Source organism: Martes martes, assembly GCF_963455335.1.
Source record: "Martes martes genome assembly, chromosome: 5".
NCBI classification, from domain to species: domain Eukaryota; kingdom Metazoa; phylum Chordata; class Mammalia; order Carnivora; family Mustelidae; genus Martes; species Martes martes.
This window is the reverse complement of record NC_137892.1, coordinates 81,016,078-81,035,912: the sequence shown is the minus strand read 5'-3', so window position 1 is coordinate 81,035,912 and position 19,835 is coordinate 81,016,078. Positions and strand designations below refer to the sequence as shown.

The 19,835-nt window shown below is 43.4% G+C and overlaps 1 protein-coding gene across 1 annotated transcript in view; it reads left to right on the top strand.

The window, feature by feature from the left end:
- IL31RA (interleukin 31 receptor A) overlaps positions 1 to 13,926 on the top strand; it is a gene marked incomplete at its 3' end in the record, with an annotated part of 45,642 nt that extends 31,716 nt beyond the window's left edge. The window contains 8 exon segments of the mRNA XM_080804339.1: positions 4,185 to 4,367; positions 5,299 to 5,400; positions 6,225 to 6,371; positions 8,288 to 8,428; positions 10,743 to 10,836; positions 12,116 to 12,197; positions 13,434 to 13,844; positions 13,846 to 13,926. Of these exon segments, the coding sequence (XP_080660465.1) occupies positions 4,185 to 4,367; positions 5,299 to 5,400; positions 6,225 to 6,371; positions 8,288 to 8,428; positions 10,743 to 10,836; positions 12,116 to 12,197; positions 13,434 to 13,844; positions 13,846 to 13,926 (1,241 nt within the window).
- Between the last annotated feature and the right edge of the window lie 5,909 nt (positions 13,927 to 19,835).

Genomic DNA, 19,835 nt, shown 5'->3' with positions numbered 1-19,835 from the left:
TGAAATGAGATTGTATCTTTAAAATGATTTGCCTAATGCTAATTATTACTATTGTCATTCTTTTAAAAATTATTTATTTATTTATTTATTTATTTATTTATTTATTTGAGAGAGTATAGGAGGGAGGAAGGAGAGAGAGAATCTGAAGCAGACTCTGTGTTGAGTGAAGCCCAATGGGGGACTTGATCTCACAACTGTAAGATCATGGCCTGAGCCAAACCAGAGTTGGACGCTCAACAGAATGGCCACCCAGGTGCCCCAACATTGCCATTCTTAATAAAATTTCTGATTGATTAAATTTTTATTAGGCAGGGATTATCAACTTTAAAAATACTATAAAATAATATTTTAACTAAAATTATGCTAAATTCCCATAGGGTTTTTTGTTGATGTTGTTAATTTTTCCCAATTCTGAAGGTACTTGCTTTGTGTCAGAAGCATCAGTGTGATCATCCATTATAATAATCCTAGACCAGATGCAGGCAAGCTACAGCTGTAGACCAAACCTGGCCTGATACCTGTTTTTGTAAATAAAGTTTTATTGAAACATAGCCACACCTATTTGTTTCCATTTGCTTATGTCTCCTCTTGTGCAACAGTGACAGAGATGAATCATTGTGACAAAGACCACATGTCTTATAAAACCCCAAATTTTTACTATTTGGCTTCTTACAGAGAAAGTTTAAAGACTCCTGGTTTAGACATATAAGAAAGTAATGCTTTACAGAATTTTGTTTAATAAGGTGGAGTCAGCTAGAGAATAGTTATAATAATAATAATTGTTATAGCAGCAACCCTTTCTGCCCATGGGTCCTGTCCCTGTGCTTTAATAAAATCACCTTTTTGCACCAAGATACTACTACTAATAATAATAATAATTGTTATAAATGTTAACAGTAAGTACACTTATCATATGCTGTTCATTGGTAAATGTCAGGCATTATGCCAAGATGAGATAGGTTAATTTAATGCCTTGAAATGGTCCATGAGGTAGAGGCTATTAGAATCATTTAATAGATGATGAAGTGGAGATTCAGGAAAGCTTGTGAATCTGCCCACGGTTGCTCAGGTGAAATCAAACCCAGATCTGCATAATCTACAGTTTTACAATATACCAGAATCTTAGACTTGATGCTGCTTGACATTGAACCAGTTATTTACCTCTGTAGGCCTCCATTTTACCATCTTTAAAAAAAGGGTTTGGAATAGATACAACTTCATGTTCCTTTTGACCTAAACATCTCTGAGTTTTAAAGGACCTTAGCCAGCATGTGGCTCTGGAGTGATCTGAGGTAGGACCCCGAAGAGCACAGCCACTGTGTGGTGTGGGTGAGGAGGCTGTCGGGACTCCTGAGGCAGAGCTGAGGGTAGCCTTAGACAGCTAAGGTGAGCACCACGGTGCCTGAGGGCTGTATTTGATGGCCCACAGTGACTGCCTTCATGCAGACCACAAGAACTTAAAAGTGTTAGCAGTCAAAGCCCCTTTTCCCCTCTCCCAGGACGAATATGGATTTTCTACAGCACCTGGGGGTATGTTGTATTTGGAGAAATTGTTCAAACCTTCTTGTTGAATAATGGAAGGGTCCAGGAGAGTTTACGTACAGCAGAGTGATGACTTGGAAACTTCTCCTTCAGCACCCTTGACACTGCCCAGGCTCTTTCACAGTTGATTTATGGCTTAATTGAACCTTTTCTACACCTCTTGTGGCCCAGGGCCTGGGCTGTTCCATTCATCCCTATAGCATGTTTGGCTCTTTCAACCTGACCTCTACTCCTCAGACAGCCAGTGTTGGTAAAGAAAAGGACTGTGGACTTAGGAATCAACACTCATTCCTGTCTTCAGGTCAGGATTTGTGTGCAAATAATTATTACGAAAGTGCCTCCAGGGAGACCCGAAAAGGATGTGAAGGAAACACGGCCAGGGAAGGGGAGTTGGCCAAGCCAAAGGTGCTATGTGATTTTCCCAGGGCTGCTGAAACAATGTATCACAGACTCAGTGGCTTCTAACAACAGAAATTTACTGTCCCATTGTTCTGGAGGCCAGAAGTCTAAAATGAAGGTGTTGGCAGGGTTGTGCTCTAGGGGAGGATCCTTCCTTACCTCTTCCAGCTTTTGGAAGCCCCAGGCATTCCTTGGCTTATAACAGCATAACTTCAGTCTCTGCCTGGGTCTTCACATGGCCAGCTTCCTATGTCTCTTTGTTTCTGTGTCCAAATCCGTTCATGAGGACATCAGTCATAATGGGTTAAGGACCCACTATCTTAACTACTAACATCCACAACAATCTGATTTCCTGATAAGGTTACATTCTGGAGTACTGAGGATTTCTTTTTTGTGGGACACAGTTCCACCCATCATGGGTACAATTTGCAACAAAAACCCAAGGAAGAGTGGTTCCAGCATGGCCTGCAAGGGGACTCTGGAGTGAGTTGAGGGCACAGTTCTTCCAACCAAGCAACACACACACACACACACACACAGAGAGAGAGAGAGAGAGAGAGAGAGACCAGATAGTAAGAAGGAATTGAGAAGATTAGGGAGCATGAATATTACCTTCTACAAGAGGCTAGGGAGGGTTCCAGAAGCTCTAGAAATGCCTTTCAGCCTGACTGGAATGGTAACTGAGGATGCTTAGAGGCTATGGGTGGGGGTGGGAGTGGTAGGAGCTCTAGGGATCACATGTGGTTGATGTCCTGGCCCCTATCCCTACTCTAGCTTTACATTTCCTTCATGCCTCAGTTGCCCTTCCTGATCCTTTTAGATCGACAAATTTCCTGGCCTTTCTCTGGGACTAGCAGCTGGAGTATCTCATAAAGGCCCAGTTTGAGAAAAGGATTCATAAACTGTGGCCTTCAAGAACAGAGGCTCGTAAAGCTGCACACAGCCTGCTGGGGCTTGTTGCCTAGAAATAGCAGGATTCAGTACTCCCAGACCTCACACCAAATTCTACACTTGGCTAGGCTTCTAGCTTCAGAAAGATTTTTTATTTTTCTTGAAGGACACTGCCTCCTGCCTTTATCCAGGACTGTCTTTGGTGTTCATTGAAGCATACTTTGTTAATTGTAATTTTGAAGCCTCAGGCATGTTGTGGGTGATAAGGGGCAGAGGAGAGAGGAGAGTGGCACCCCGTGATCTTCTGGGCCCCACCTACTTGTGCTCTCCTTCTGTGCCACACTGCCCTCCAGTAGATCTCCTTTCTTCTTATTTAAACATTTTTAATAAGATAGCTATCTGATTCTAATTAAATTTTGGGTATTGTATTGAAACTCTTAGGTATTTTATTTATTCTATTTAAAATCTTAGGTATTGCATTGTATTTAAATTTTTTTAAAGATTTTATTTATTTATTTGACAGAGAGAGAGAGAGAAGACAAGCAGGCAGAGTGGCTGGCAGAGGGAGAGGGAAAAGCAGGCTCTCTCCTGAGCAGAGAGCCTGACATGGGGCTTGATCCCTAGACCCTGGGATCATGACCTGAGCTGAAGGTAGTCACTGAACCAACTGAGCCACCCAGGTGCACCCCACCCTTCTTTTTTTTCCCCAAGATTTTATTTGTAACTTTTCTATTAAAGGAATCCTTGTTGCTTGTTTCAAGACAAGAGGGTTTTTTTGTTTGTTTGTTTGTTAGGGCTGCAGAAAATGTCATTTATGTATCAGTCATATCTAGGTGCTTTGAAGTGTGTGTCTACATCTTTCTGGTACATACAGTTCTCACTGCCTTGTGGATAGGAATCTATAGCCAGGTTGTGTGGGACCAGCCTAGATAGTTGAAATTTGACTTTAGGGGCAGGATCTCCCAGCTCCCAGCCATAGAATTACTGGTACCTGAAATTCTGCTTTTAGAGATTCATTCTTTGTCTAAACTTGCTTCCTTTTATTTGCACAGGCACTTGTGGAAGGTAAGTCTTGTGAGGCAGCAACTTTGTAATGAGATTCTTTCTTGGAAATAGGTTAATTTTGGAGACATAAGGAAAGATTAAGAAGATACTTAATCATCAAATGTGGGAGGCAAGGAAAAGTGATACAATAAAAAGGATGGAAACAGCACCATTAAGAGGAGGCTGCAGTGGAGATCTTGAATTTTGATCTTCTTTAGAGTTTGGACAGTGAGTGGAAGCCAGTGTGGTTGGTGCATTTGGAGAATGAGTTGGGCAGCATTCTCTCTTGTTTTTTTCCCCTCTCTTAGCATTTCACTGCATTGAGGCCATGCAGGCCTGCCTCACTCAGGACCAGCTGGTGGTGGAGTGGCAAAGCTCTGCTCCAGATGTGGACACATGGATGGTTGAATGGTTTCCAGATTTGGACTCAGAGCCCTCCACTTTTTCCTGGGAATCTGTATCTCAGGCCAGGAACTGGACAATCCGGAAAGGTATCCATTGTGGACCCCACAAGTTTCCTCTATATAAGATTCAGTTTCATTTCCACTAGTTTTAAAATCTTTAACTTTGACTCTAAAGCTGTAGATGTAGTTAATAGCTTTGGACAAAGCAAGTGCAGGCCCAGTGAAGTGCCATATTTCTTGGTGGTTCCCACTTAGGCTGGGCCAGGAATCTATGGATATCAGACTTGGTATATGGTCTGTTTACAGGTGGAAACCACCATATTGACCTCACCATCAGAGAGCCCTTCCTGGATATCTTATCATGTGGGTAACACTGGAGTTTTTCTCCTATCAGTCTTGCCCGGGCTATCCTTTTAGTTCTGGTTCCCTGTTTAAGATCTAGGTCCTCTCTCCAAGTAAGTAATATAGAGAATGGACTTCTTTTTAAGAAAGTCCCTGCTCCTTGAAAGACAAATGAGTGAGGCTTTACCCTCCCAAACCTGTCAGTCTAACCATTTAATACTTAACGGCATCCATATAAAGGATTATACCCATGCAGGGATTCATGGTAGAGGAGCTAGAATTCATGGTATCTGAGTTCTCAGGGTGATATGCTATTGAGAGAAGGATTAAGTTTTATTCTGTAGTGCTTCCAAATCATGTAACAAAATCCGTGATAGAGGAAGGACTGGATCTCTTACTTTTCCTTTCCTGGTTGGCTCTGTCATTTCATTAGAGTGGTGTAGACTTAGTTCTAAGAATTAATTTTAAAAGGTTAGAATTGGACAATGGAGATGATCCAACCTAACCTCCTTGTTTTCCAGATGTGGAAACAGTAGAGAAATATTCTTACATTAGAGTATATGTCCATACTTACAGTATGTCTTCTAAGATGTAGATGTAACTCGGTCTAATGGTTCTCTTTTGCCAGCCTTTGAGCATAAGGCTTATTTTCTGTCTCTCTCTCTCTTTTTTACAGATGAATTAAAACCCTTCCAGTGCTATAACATCTCTGTGTATCCAGTGTTGGGAGACCGAGTGGGCCAGCCATATTCCATTCAGGCTTATGCTCAAGAAGGCAGTATGTATGCAAAGGCCCCGTGGGGCAAGGAAACCCTGGGGCCTGTCCAACAACCAGACAAGGTTGTGAATGTCTGTAGCCCATTCACAGTTGCCTTAGTGTTTAGCTGTGCTGCACCTTCAGCTTGGAAGCTATATACGCTTGACACAGTTGCGGTCCGGTTGTAGGTTTACTGGATTTCAAAGCTGGGGTAGAAGTTAGAGATCCTCAAGTCCAAGCCCCTCATTCTACAAATGGAAAATCAAGGCTCAGAGAGAGAGGTGAAATAATTTGTCCAACCTCACAAAGGAACTTAGGGCCAATAGCCTTGTAAGCAGAAATAACATTTATTTAAGACCAAGTTAGGGACCTTACAGAGTTAATCCTAAATTGGAGATGCAAAAAATTATTTTTGTGTTGCTGTACTCAAGGGTTGTACTGATGAACTGCCCAGACTTTATTCTTTATCCTTTGGAGGTTAACCTTATCCAGATTCAACATTAGAAAATCTGTCCTGTCACTCAAAGGTAACCCTGGGTGCCTGTCCTGCAGCTGTATTTGATACTAGCTATTACTGATATGAATGAAAGCTGAATGCAAAATGAGAGTGGGGGCTCTGTCAGAAAGTACTTTTTTTGTAGGCCTTTAACAGTGCTTTCCTTCTGTTCAAGATGGATAATTCCAGAGAACTATGTTCCCAAACAAGGTGGTGTCTCTTTTCCCTACTCTGCTCCAGCCTCCCATCTCTGGCCCCGATTTACCTTGAGTACCATCCACAGCTCTGGGGGAAAGGATCTCCCCACGTGTGATTCAGTGCTTATTGTTTTTCTCCCTGGTCTGTAAAGTTCCATCGGTGGGTCCTGTGACCGAGGCAGACAACATTGGTGTGAAGACAGTCACAATCATGTGGAAAGAGATTCCCAAGAGTCAGAGAAATGGCTTCATCAGCAACTACACCGTATATTACCAAGCTGAAGATGGAAAGGAGTTCTGTAAGTGTGCTTGTAGCCAAGCTGGAAAACCCCCAAGGCCCAAAGAGATGCTGTGGGTACACCTGCCGAGGGGTTGGTGCCCTACAATCTTGCATGAATCGCTTAGCCTCTTTGACAGCCTCTCTGATAATAAGGCCAAGAACACCTACCCCTTGAGTTTTTTGGAGTCAAATGAGAGTGAAGTGACAGAACCTAAGAATCCTGTAGGAGCAAAAGGAGTGTTTGTGGTCAGGCTGTGAACAAGTTGGCCTCCTGGGAGCATCCCGATCATTAATGCAGACTCTTTAATACTCTGCTTTAAAGAGTAGAGTGGTGACGCCTACCTCAGTGCAGGACCCTCTACCCTGACTCCTTCTGCCCACTTCCAAGTCATACTTTTGCTTGAATCCACAATATCTACTGACATCCTCAATTCTGGGCTAGGCTTGGATTCCTATTTAGGCTAACTTTCTTTTTGTTATAGTAAAATACATAAAGCATAAAATTTACCACTCAAAACATTTGAAAGTGTACCAGTTAGTGGCACTGAGTATATCAATAATGTTGTGCCACCATCGTCTCTATCTGTTTCTATCCCAAATAGAAACCCTGTCACATTTATCAGTCGCTTCTCATTGTCTTTTCCCCACAGTCCCTGGAAACCTCAAAATTGCTTTCTGTCTTTTGGATTTACATATTCTGGGTATCTCATATAAATGGAATCATACAATATAAGGCTTTTTGAATCTGACTTCTCTTACTTAGCATCGTGTTTTCAAAGTTTATCCATCTTGCAGATTGTAATAATATCTCATTCCTTTTTATAGCTGAAGAATGTTCTATTCTATGGATAGTCTGCATTTTGTTTATCCATTCATCAATTGATGGGCATTTGGGTTGTTTCCACTTTTTGGCTACTGTAATTAATACTGTAGGCAAATACTCTTTGAGTATTTACTTGCTTTTAATTCTTGGAGTGGAATTGCTGGCCCATATGATAATTCTGGTTTAATTTTTTGAGAAACCACCCAGCTGTTTTCAATAGTGGCTTCCCCATGTTACATGCCCACTCAGCAATGGATGAGAGTTACAATTTCTCCACATTCTTACCAACACTTATATTATTGTTACTAGCATGGTGGGTATGAAATGGTTTCTCAATGTGGTTTCATTTTGTATTTCTTTAATAATTAATGATGTTGAACATCTTTGCATGTGCTTATTGACCATTTATATATCTTCTTTGAGAAAGTCTGTTCAATTTATTTGCCCATTTTTATTTTATTTATATATTTGACAGACAGAGATCACAAGTAGGCAGAGAGGCAGGCAGAGAGAGAGGAGGAAGCAGGCTCCCTGCTGAGCAGAGAGCCCAATGTGGGGCTGGATCCCAGGACCCTGGGATCATGACCTGATCTGAAGGCAGAGGCTTTAACCCACTGAGCCACCCAGGTGCCCCACTTTGCACATTTTTAAATTGGGTTGTTAGTCTTTCAGTTTTTGAGTCATAAGATTATGTTAGAAGTTTCTTATAAAATATATGATTTGCAAACATTTTTTTCCATCTTATGGATTGTCTTTTCACTCTCTTGATAATGTCTTTTGATGCACAAAAGTTTTTAATTTTGGTGAAGTCCAGATTAATCTATTTTCTTTTGTTGCTTATGTATTCAGTATCATATGTAAGAAACCACTGCCAAGTTCAAAGCCACCATTTACCCTATGTTGTCTTCAAAGAGTTTTATAGTGTTAGCTCTTATTTTTAGGTCTTTGCTATGTCTTTACAGCCTAATTTTAAGCAGAACATGGGTAGAGGGATTGTGGTATTCAATTGGATGACTTGGAGGTACAGGTCCCAGTGCTCTTATTTCACTCTTCCTAAAGCAGTTTTTACTTGGGCTTGGCTGTTGTGTTTGACTTCTATATTTTTCCTTTAGCCAAGACAGTCAACCCCAACATCCTGCAGTATGGCCTGGAGTCCCTGACACGAAAGACCTCTTATACTCTTCAGGTCATGGCCAGCACCAGTGCTGGGGGAACCAATGGCACCAAGATAAACTTCAAGACATTATCAATTAGTGAGTATTTCCTTTATGCCTTACATAAGTCTCCTTGGCATTTCCCTTATGGCAGTCAGAGATGATGTTTGCTAAAGGCAGGGGGAAGCCTAATGAAAGGGAAGAACTTAAGTAGGAAGAACCATCTGCCCTCTGGCTCACTGACCTTCCTGGAAGGCATATGGTTGAGGAGAGAAGTAGAGAGAGCAGACACATTGAGAAATGAATTTGAAAAGACTGGTCATTTTGCTCCTTCATCATGGGTAGTCCCATGTCATCTTGAGGAGAAGGGTTCAAGTTAATTCCAACTTCATTTCAGTACATACCAACCTCTGCTTCAAAGCTGCCCCAAGTTCATAGTCACCAGTATCTGTGTTCCAGAGGTTTCTACAGAGTGGGGCCTTGGAGAGAAAACCTTGGTTTAACTAGCACCATTGTCCACAGGAAGGAACTTAATTTCAATCATTTGTGGAGATTTTTGAGGAAAAATGTACATAATATGTTCTACTTATCAGTTTTTACATTAAAAAATAGCAAGAAAAATTTAATAACAAAATATAAAATATAGTGTTGATGGTTATGGGAAATATTCAAGAGGAAAAGAAGCTAGAATGAGAGGAGAGATGAAGAAGGAAGAAGGAGAATGTGAGAAACAGAAATATGTTAATTTTCTCAAGTCCTTGAGGAGCAGAGATTTTTTTTTTTTTTATTTTTTTTTTTAAAGATTTTATTTATTTATTTGACAGACAGAGATCACAAGTAGGCAGTGAGGCAGGCAGAGAGAGAGGAGGAAGCAGGCTCCCTGCTGAGCAGAGAGCCCGACGCGGGGCTCGATCCCAGGAACCTGAGATCATGACCTGAGCCGAAAGCAGAGGCTTTAACCCACTGAGCCACCCAGGCGCCCCGAGGAGCAGAGATTTGATTTTAAGGATATACTAGACCTGTTTTAAGAATTATTTGTATTAAAAGTGAAGAGACATTGCCAGTGTTTTCAGTAAAAGGTAAACATAGGCTGGTTTAAGTACTCTCTCTCTCTCTCTTTTTTTTTTTTTTTTTAAGAGAGAGAGAGAGAGCATGTGAGCAGAGGGTGGGGAGGAGCAGAAGGAGAGAGAGAATCTTAAGCAGGCTCCAGGCTTAGTGTGGAGCCCAATGCAGGGTTCAGCCTCATGACCATGGGACTGGATCCAAAATCAAGACACCCAACCCACTGAGCCACCCAGACCCCCCTGGTTTAAGTACTCTTGAAAGCCTCTTGCTTATCACATTTTCAAAAGTATAAAACTATCTTTATGGCTCTGGAAAATGTAAATACAGCATGTGTTTCCACATAGAAAACATGCTCTGTTTTTATGGGCTAACACTGCCTTTTTTGGAGTTCTTTTGTTATTCTGTAGAATCTTTTAAAATCATATTGTATTTTCACAGCACTAGGCACAGATTGCATCTCTGCTAGAATTTTCTCCATGGGTCAAATTTAAGGCAAGAGCCTGCCTTGGAGCCTTGATGTTTCTTACACTCGTTTGCAGATTGCAGATCTCCCTGCTTCTGTCTTCATTCCTCTGCTGTCTATTCTCCACATAGCAGTCAGAGTTTAAAACACTAGCTCCCTTCCTGAAACCCACCAGTGGCTTCTGTTGTGTGTCAAGTAAAATGCAAATTCCTACCCACAGCTTTCAGGATCCTTCCTGAGCTGGGGTTTACTGACCTCCTCTCCTACCGCGTTCTGCTACTATCTGTGCTCTCTAACTTCTTCCTGTTTCAAGGCTTTTGCCTCTGCTGTTCCTTCTTCCAGGAATGTTTTCTCCACATTTTTGCATGAGTGATTTCTTCTCATTATTAACATTGACTCAGATTTCTCCTCTCAGAGAAGTCTTCCTTTGCCGATGTGTAAAGTTACTAACTATCCTCCCATCTTACCTAAATATACTCTATCATCCTGTTATATCTGAAATCATCATCTTTTTTTTATTGTCTGAATCCTTCTACCAGAATGTAGGCTCCATGCAAGTAGGGATCTTGTATATCTTCCTTACTTTTTATTACCCAGAATAGTGCTTGGAAAGTGGTAGGTGCTCACTAAATATGTGCTAAGGAATGAAGGTGGAGAATGAGCCTGGTGAACATAGTATTTGTCACTGTTATTCAGGCAGAAGAGAACTGGATGAGGAGCCACAAATTTCAATTTTCTTTTTATTAACAAATTTTAATTGATTTGAAAGAAAACTCATAAGGAACGTGTTGCTGAAACTCCTAGAAGAAAAAATTAATCTTTAATTTTTGTCACCAAAGTGAGGAGCTCATCTTTTTACTGACTTTTGTTCTCCTATTCCCAAAGGTGTCCCTGAGATTTTCTTTATAACTTCTTTGGTTGGAGGCGGCCTTCTCATTCTCATCATGCTGACAGTGGCATATGGTCTCAAAAAACCCAAGTGAGTTTATAGGCAACAGCACGTACCCTCAAAATCAGGGATTGTAGGGGTGGAAGGCATCATGTGTGGAGAGGGCACCATGTTATTAAGGGGATGTTGATTCTTTACCAATTTGGTAAATATTTACTGAGTTTATTTATTTTTAAAGATTTTATTTATTTATTTGACAGAGAGAGATCACAAGTAGGCAGAGAGGCAGGCACAGAGAGAAGAGGAAGCAGGCTCCCTGCTAAGCAGAGAGCCGGATGCGGGGCTCCATCCCAGGACCCTGGGATCATGACCCAAGCCGAAGGCAGAGGCTTTAACCCACTGAGCCACCCAGGCGCCCCCCTGAGTTTATTTATATGCCATACCCTGCTCATCAGAATTCTGACCAAATGAGGACTTCTACTCCCCACAGCCCCATGTACCAGGCTTATGCCAGGGGATTGCCAGCTGCCCCACATGCTGTTATCTTATGTATTTGGCATCTGACTCTAAAGTCAGGGAGAAGGTCCTTCCTGCCAGTGGTCTCCCAGGTAGAGAGAGAACTTACCCATGGGATTAGAGCATTGGCCAGTAGTATGCCCAGCATAGACTTGTTCCTTGCTAGTAGTGCAGTGTTGGAGGGCTGGCCACAAAGACGTTTGTCCTATGTGCCCTGGTCACTGTGGGAAAGGGAGCTTGTCTTCAGGGTCTTGTCCTTTCTCTCCCCAGAAAGCCTCATGCTACCCTGTTGGTCAAGGGCTCCCTCCCCCATAGATCTCTTTCTCCCGAACTGCACAGTTGAGGATCTTCTCTGCCAAGCAGCTAGGCTTAGTTATAGTTAAGTGAATGTCAGCCTCATTTCCCAACCATAGGTAGAAACCAAGTCACCAGGCAAACCCTTGTACATTTTGCCTATCTATCAGGCTCTCTGGTGAGGCGGCTGAGGCTGGTTAGGACCACACTTTGAGAATCACTGCACTAAAATGTAGGTGTTGTATCAGGCTTAGAGGGTTATGCTTCCTGGAGGATAAGTCTCAAAAACATGGTTCTGTGATGGACCAGGGGTGGAGATGCAGGGGCAGGAGAGGGTAAGAAAGGTGTCTTTCCATCACAACCCATTGATGACTTATAATTTCACTCCCCAAACTATGTGTTCCCAGTTTCTGTCAGGAAGTCGACAGCTGGCCCTTATTTAATAGAGAGCCATACAATTCTCTGTAGCAAAGCTGCAATCTTCTGGCAGACCCATGCAGTGTAAGTAACATATACTTCTCAAACTCAATTCCTGTTTTAAAATCATATCTCTTATTAGCAAATTGAAGCACTTATGTTGGCCTGATGTTCCCAACCCTGCTGAAAGCAGCATAGCCACATGGCGTGGAGATGATTTCAAGGTAAATGCTTTTGCTTTTGTTAGAGAAATCATTGAGTACGTTGGTTGCAGAAGACAAGGAAGGGTGTTGGAGGTGGGGAGGAGTCCTGGGCTGAGATTTGTACAGGCTTCACATCAATAGAAATTGAGGTTAAAAAGTCCCGGGGTATGGCTAGCATGACAGGTGGAATGAGGCTTTCTGGAACAACTTTGGCCTTCATCCTTTTGGACCAGTGGAAAGGATTTCATTCTGCTCAGAGGACCCAGTGTGTGCTGGACATGGAACTGGTCCTATAATGGATCCCACTGAAGGACACTGGCCCTACCCTCAAGGACCTGACTGTCTAATTAGGGAGCAAGAGAGAGCCTGGCTATAAGATTCAGGGCCACTAAAAAGCAGTCAAGAACAAGTTAGTCTAGAGGCCACTGGAGACCTTGAGGAGATGTTGATATACATAGCTGTCCACAGGCTGACACGGCTGCCTCCAGTTGTTTTTCTCAGACTGGGGAAGTTACAGTCAGACTTGAACTGGGAATAGGGTTTTTTAGTGACTTATCCCTAAGTAGAAAACTTCCTTTTTTGTAAGTTTAAATTAAAAACTGTTTTGCAGTTTTTAAGATATAATTTCTTTTAGCTAAGTAAAAACAAGCCCTATCGAATATAACCTTTAAATTTTTACTATTGAAAGACTATTTCTAGTACTTCTTGATGCAGGAATTCTTAGTACTAGCCCTTGCTTGTTTCAGCTCGGAAGCCTTTTTAAAATGTAGACATCTTTATTTATTTATTTCAATTTTTGTCATTTGTGTTATTTCTGTTTTCTTCTCCCCTTTATCAGCTGTGTGTTACCCTATACACTTTGCTACTTATTAAAAGTTGTTAAGAGAGTAAATGAATTTAGAGGCAGTATTGTCTGATTATTGTGGTTTTTCATCTTATGTAAGAGTTCTAATTTGGATGCTCCGATCTCAACTGGGGTTTTGTGAGCTTATGATTATGTGGAAAATAGCCTTGAGCTCTCTAGAAGAAAAAAAGTTGTTTGAATACCATATGCCATTTCTCAGGAAATGGGTCAGTCTTTCCAGGCTTCTCTGGAAGGGCACGTGGAGGAGATTGGCCATCACTTCTGGTCTCTGGAAGGAATGTGGGGGGCTGGTCAAGAGGTGAGACATTGGTTATCCCAAGCCTAATGAGCTTTTGACTGCCTCATGTGCAGCTCTTAAATGATCATTGGGGGTGTCCCTTTCTCTTTTTCAGGATAAGCTAAACCTGAAGGAGTTTGATGATCCTGTGAACACGGAAGGAGACAGGGTTCTAAAATCATACTCGGCCCCCAGTGATTTTATTGACAAGTTGGTGGTGAACTTTGAGAATTTTTTGGAAGAGGTTTCCACAGAGGAAATTGGAAAGGATCAGGAAAGCATTTTGAGAGAGGAAAAAAATGAGTATGTGACTTCTCCATATTGGCCTTATCGTCCTCCCACATCAACTGAGATTCCACAGAGAAAACCCCAACAGCTGTGTTCTAGAATACCAGAGGGGACCTGCTTAGAAACCAAAGAACAACTTCTCTCTTCCGTTCAGAGTTTAGGGCCAGAGCATCTCTGCGAGGAAAGAGAACCAAATCCATACTTGAAAAATTCGGTGACAACCAGAGAATTTGTCACATGTGAAAAACCTCAAGATGAAGCCAAAAGAGAAGTTTAATTGTTGCTATGGCTTGAATCCCTCTGGGTCTCAGTGTGGGTGACTCCTGCAGAGAGCATATATCATGACTTGGCCAGAAGAGCTTCCCTGGGTGTCTCCCCCAACTTGCTTGTGTTAGAGAAACTCTCACACACCCCTGAGGGGCTTGTTGATCTTCATTGGCCCAGATGTGTAACTTGCCTGAGAAGGAAGGATGGTCATATGTCTGTGCACCCTGCCTAGGAAAAGCAATTTATGTATTTATTTTTTTCAGTTTCACACTGAGGTCTGTGACATTACTTCAAGGGACAGCAGGGCCCCCAAGGTGGATACATGTGTCCTTCTGTAGGAATTAGATCATTGTCACAGCTGTTGCTGGAGCTACTTCCTCAGGGTTCCAGCAGACTCTCCCCACTGCCAGCAGACAGGGGTCTGGTAGGAGGTGAGAGTCTCTCCCTATACCTCTATACCTTGGGTTCTGGGCTCCACCTCCAAGGCAGCACTGAAATCTCACTTTCGAGATTTTGTTTTTCCCTCTGTACAGAAGAGGCGGGGGGTGGGTGGGTTAGAGTGGCCTTCCTGATGCTGTGCCTGCCCAAGGCGCCTTCTTACCCTCATAAATCTCAGCAGGACCTCCACCCTCAATTCTTGCCCCTAGTTCACAGCACACTGGCTGCTAGTAAATCAGGGAATGTGTGTGGAGGGTGTCTCAGCAGGGTACTGGTGAGCAGACTCTGGGCTGGGCCAGAAGGTCCACCCCAATCTTCACATTGCCCAGCCCTGTTGCCACTTTATCTTGCCCCCAAGCCTGGGAGTAGGAAGGCACTGAACACTGCCCTGCTTTTAGCCAGAGACCCTGGCGTCTCACGCGGCCTCAGAGCCAGGGAAGGCTTCCTGAGCATGACCTTCTAAGGCTTCTTCCCAGCACAACCTGAGTAGGCTGTAGAAACATGCTGCTGCGATTTTGCTGCTCTGACCCCAGGACTCCTCTCTCCTTTGCACTGGCCACACACAGAGCTTATGGCAATCAAGGGAATCCTATGGTCAGGATTCAGTTGTGGAGACCCAGCATCGTGACCACATTGATGGCAGACGACTTCCTAGTATGTGGTTTTGACTCCTCTAGCTATTGGGGGAGGTGGCTGAGAGGCTGGAGAGATGGAGGAAGGCCAGGCTGTGAGATGGAGAAAGGTGGGGCTGTGAACCTGGCTTTTCCACCTCTCCCAGCAGCCTCTCATCTTTTTAACGCTTCCTTTTTTTAAAATTTAATTTTATTTAAATTCAATTTTTTCTTCTTTATTTTCCTTTCATTTATTCTTCCTTTCCCACTAGACTCCTTTTATTATTTTCGCACTGACTTTTGCTGCCTTGAGTGTTAAGGAAACCGGGACTCTCTGTTCTATTCTAGATGGCCCAAGGTAGGTCCTAGGAGTCATTGTTTCCTGCCAAGAAGGGAAGCAGGACCCCTGAAGCTCCTTCAGGGGGCCACACACTGCCCTCCAGAGCACATTCACAGGGCACAGGCCCAACAGCTACGAGGCCATAAGGCCTTTCTTTCCTGGGATTGGGTCTCAAACCGTTTCCACTCGCACTGTCCTGGGTTGCCTCTGTGGCCTGAAAAAGCTGTCTGCATTTTCTCAGTTACAGCAAACAGAACACAAACAGGAAAAGTTGCATTTTAGTAAGTTCATTAAAAATGGGTAACATTCCCACTGAAGTTTTCCGGGGCTCTGGGAATCATGTAAACAGCTCTGTCAGCGCCTTGTTCCTGGCCCTTCTAATAATACCAGAAAATTTTAGAAGAATGGCCGAAAAGCCAATCTGTGGCTGGAGGAAAAAAGGTGGGGAGGGATACTCTCATTGTGGATTCTCCGGAGGCAGCAGTATACCACACCCAGTACAAACACTATGGGGGAGGTGGGGGAGGGCGCTGGGTTTTGAAAAGAGGCAGGAGATGGGAGAGGGAGATGGGAACCCAGAGGCATCCTGTGTGGGTCCCAGGTGCCCGCTGCTATTGCTCCCTTGTGTGGGAGAAGCCTGTGCCTGGCTTCCCAGTCGCCTTGAGGGGGTTCTGGCAGCCTCTCCTGGCACAGCCCTACTTACTGCCTGCTGTCTGCACACTGACCCTCAGGCTACATCTGGGCCTTGTTATTTCCAAGGCCCCTGACCCAGAAATGCTGCTGATATTTTTAAAGGCTGGATAACAAAATCAAAGGAAGATTCATGTTTAATGACATGTGAAAACTCTATGGAATTCTAATTTCAGTGTCCATAAACAAAGCTTAATTAGAAAAGAGCCACGCCCATTTTTTATTATATTGTCTGTGTCAGCTTTCCTCCCACAAAGACAGAACTGACTAGTTGTGAGAAAGAATTTCTCCCACAAAGGCTAAAATGTTCACCGCCTGGCCCTGTGCAGACAAAGTTCGCTCACTCTTGGGTAGCCCACAGACACAAGGCTCAGACCGCACAGCATTGGCCCACAAAATGTTTTAACTTTGAATTAGCCGCTAAAGAAAGAAAAAGTCACATTGTGGTCGTTCTGGATTTCTGAGTGGGGACTGCTTCTGTAGGAAGGGCACACACTGGCTCCCGGCCCCAGCCCTCACAACTGCCCATAGCTCAGGTGGTCAGGTGGTGAGTTGATCATTTGTTATCACTTACTCCAATGTTTTTTTTTTTTTTTTTTAAGATTTTGTTTATTTATTTGAGAGAGAGAGAACATAAGCAGGGGGAATGGCAGACAGAGGGAGAGAGAAGCAGGCTCCCTGATGAGCAGGGAGCCCAAAGTGGGGCTTAATCCCAGGACCCTGGGATCATGACCTGACTAAAGGCAGCCGCTTAAAGTCTGAGCCAACCAGGTGCCCCTCCAGTGGTTCTTGGTACAGCTTACTTTGTCCGACATTTGGCACTGCCTGGAGGGTACTGCTGGTATTTAGTGGGTAGAAGTCAGCAGTGCTGGTAGTGACCCTGTAATGCACCAAACCACACCCACAACAAATATCTGGCCCCAAACCTCAGTAGGCTACCTCTGCCCACTTGTGTGGATCCTACTCATTGTCCACAGGCATTCTTTTTTTTTTTGTAAATTTAGAATTTTTTTTGGACTCCACTATAACAACACTACCATCAACAAACAAAATCTCTAAATATGAGTTATCTGTATCATTTTTTAGTCCCTTATATGATTTGTGTGTTCTAATATACATGTTCACTTCCTTGCATGTTATATATTGATTCTACTGTATTTTACCTTCACTGTCCCTTACTATTCCATGTTTAAAATTTCATGCATGAACATAGTTCATCATGGTAGCGTTTTGAATAGACAGTCAGAACTTCATGGTGTGCCTTCATATTATGGTTTGCTAAGGCCCCTTAGTTGACAGGATTGTTTTATATTTCTTCTTTGTACAGAGAATACCTTCAGTAAATGTTGATTTTGTATAGCATTTTCTTTTCCCACCTTTGTCTTAACTCCTCAGGTGTTCTTTCTAAAGGTGGAATTGCTGGGTCAAATTTTATAGTTGCTGTCACATATTGCACAACTCTGTCCCCCAAAAAAGGCTACAATGATATGCAGTATCACCAGGGGTATCTGGGGCCTCCTTTGTTCTTGTTAATGATGATCAACCATTTACTGGTATAAACTGAATTTTGTCAATTTATTCGCTATGGTTAAAGACACTTCATCGTTATTTGTGTTGCTTAAGTGAAGGCAGACTTTTCCCGTGTGTATTTTACTACCACCTGTCCACCTGTTGACACTGCAGAATGTTCTACCTCCAAGCCACTGGGGCACTGAGAGAGCAGGTGAGCTGCTAGACATTAGAGGTCCTCAGCCAAACTTTACAACAACCGGTTGACTCGTCATTTAGTTGACTGTTTAAAATATGTGGTGTTTATAGGGCATTTAAAAAGAAATTTCGCATTGATGTGTTTTGTGTTAGTGACAAGTCTACTTGTAATTATCGTATGTGTCATTATCTGTGTCTTGGCACTTTTTGGGGAAAGGTATCTGGACTGAGTATGACACATCATTAGCAGTTCTTGTCTCTCTGCAGCTTTCACTAGACCTTGGGGTCAGCAGGGAAAGAGTTTGCTCAAAAGCACAAACAGCCCCAGTACACATTGACAAAAGTCTGGAGATGCTTGCCCCTTGCTACTCAGAACAGTGTGGGAGGAGGGCAAAGGGAGTAAGTCCACAAGAGCAACGAAGGCAACAGTTACATGCCTCAGATGGTTATTCAAGGGAATCTAGGTGTCCCTACTTCTGATTCCATTTTTAGGAGTGGGATTCTCTGTCCTGCCCAACTTTACTGTAAGTGTGGGGTAAAATGACAGGAAAGCAGCCTGAGGCCTGGACTTTGAAATGAAAGTCAAAATTTGCAAGGCAGAATGGACATGCAGAATATTCTGAATGATTGTAGTAATGTAGAAGATGGGACCTGTGTACCAAGGGCACCACTCTTTGTAGGCTCTGCATGTTGTCTTTTCCACATATTGTTCATAAATCAATATAGTACGTAATACATGTACCTGGCAGTTCTGTCCTCCTAAGCAGAGTATGAAAACAGGGTTTTACTATAAAGAGAACAGCCTTTAAAATGCTTTACTGTAAATGCATTTGTATTTCAGTCTTTCAGGTAATAAAGCTATAATAACATTTTCATGTAAAGCTATACTTGTTTTAAAGTTTTACCCACTCAGGCATGTGTGTGTATTTAAGATTTTATGGATTTGAGAGAGAGAGAGAGTGAGAGCAGGGAGGGGAAGGGTAGGGCAGGGGCAGAGGGAGAAACAGACTATCCCCTGGGCAAGGAGCCTGATGCTGGGCTCTGTCCCAGGATTCCTGGATCATGACTTGAGTTGAAGGCAGACGCTCAATTGACTGAGCCACCCAGGTGCCCCCACTCAGATGCTTAAAATGGGACTTCAAATATAAATATCCAACTTTGTCAGAGATGAAGGCAATCTCTTGGTTAGGGGACACACAGAAGAGCTACAGGAGAACAGGAACCAGCAGGAATTACTCCTGCCAGGGGTTCAGCTGGGCCTCTCACGTTGGCTCTCACTCTTTCTATTTGATTCCTCATGGCAGCATTTTCAAACTCCCAGCTCCTCACGTTGCCTCAGGGTCTTCCTTCAGGGCTTCCAGCAGATGATGTGTTTTCCAATTTCTCGGAGGATGCACTAGCCCATGTCTCTTCTCCCCTTCAGGTCAGACTTCTGGGAAGGTCTCAGAGGCAGAGGTGGCTCTGCTCATGTACACCCCTCCCTCCGGCTCTCTTGTACTTTCAACATCTTCCCCTTGAGTGATTCCTTCCCATCAGCTTCTAAACTGGAACATCAGCTGGGGTTGTAAGGATGGCCATTACTTCCCATTCCCTGGCAGCCTTGCTCCTGAGGTTCCATCAGCCTCTAGTAAGGCTTCAGTGTCCCTCCCTATTCCCATGATGCTCCTTGTGTAACCTCAGCTGGCCCCCCTCAGTACACCTGGTCGTGTCACAGAAAATCATCCCATGACACATTCATTCCTTTTTTTTTTTTTTTTTTAACAGCAGCAACAAAATGGGCTACACTCCATCCTCTGTCTTCCTCCTTATAGCCAGTGTCCATTTTGACCTGGTTTTGCCTTTGAGCCAGCTGGGTGTGGGACCAGCGATCTCAGGGTTTACTCTGTTGCATCTCCTAGGATGACTTAGGCTCCCTGAGCATCTGCTCCTCCCAACAGACCGCAGCCTGCCAAGCCATTGGCAAAGCCTGCTGTGTGCAACCTTGTCCACACTTGGAGGCTCTGACTGGCCCCCTCAGATTAGATTCATCAAGTGTCCCATCCCCTGCAACAGGAAGAAGAATAGGTTGTTCTCTAGCTGGTCTGCCAGAATTGTGGTTCAGCATTTGAGGCGTGTTGGTTGGAGATGATAAATGTGCTAAGATCTGGGCCCCCTGAGAGCTTTCATTGACCTTAGG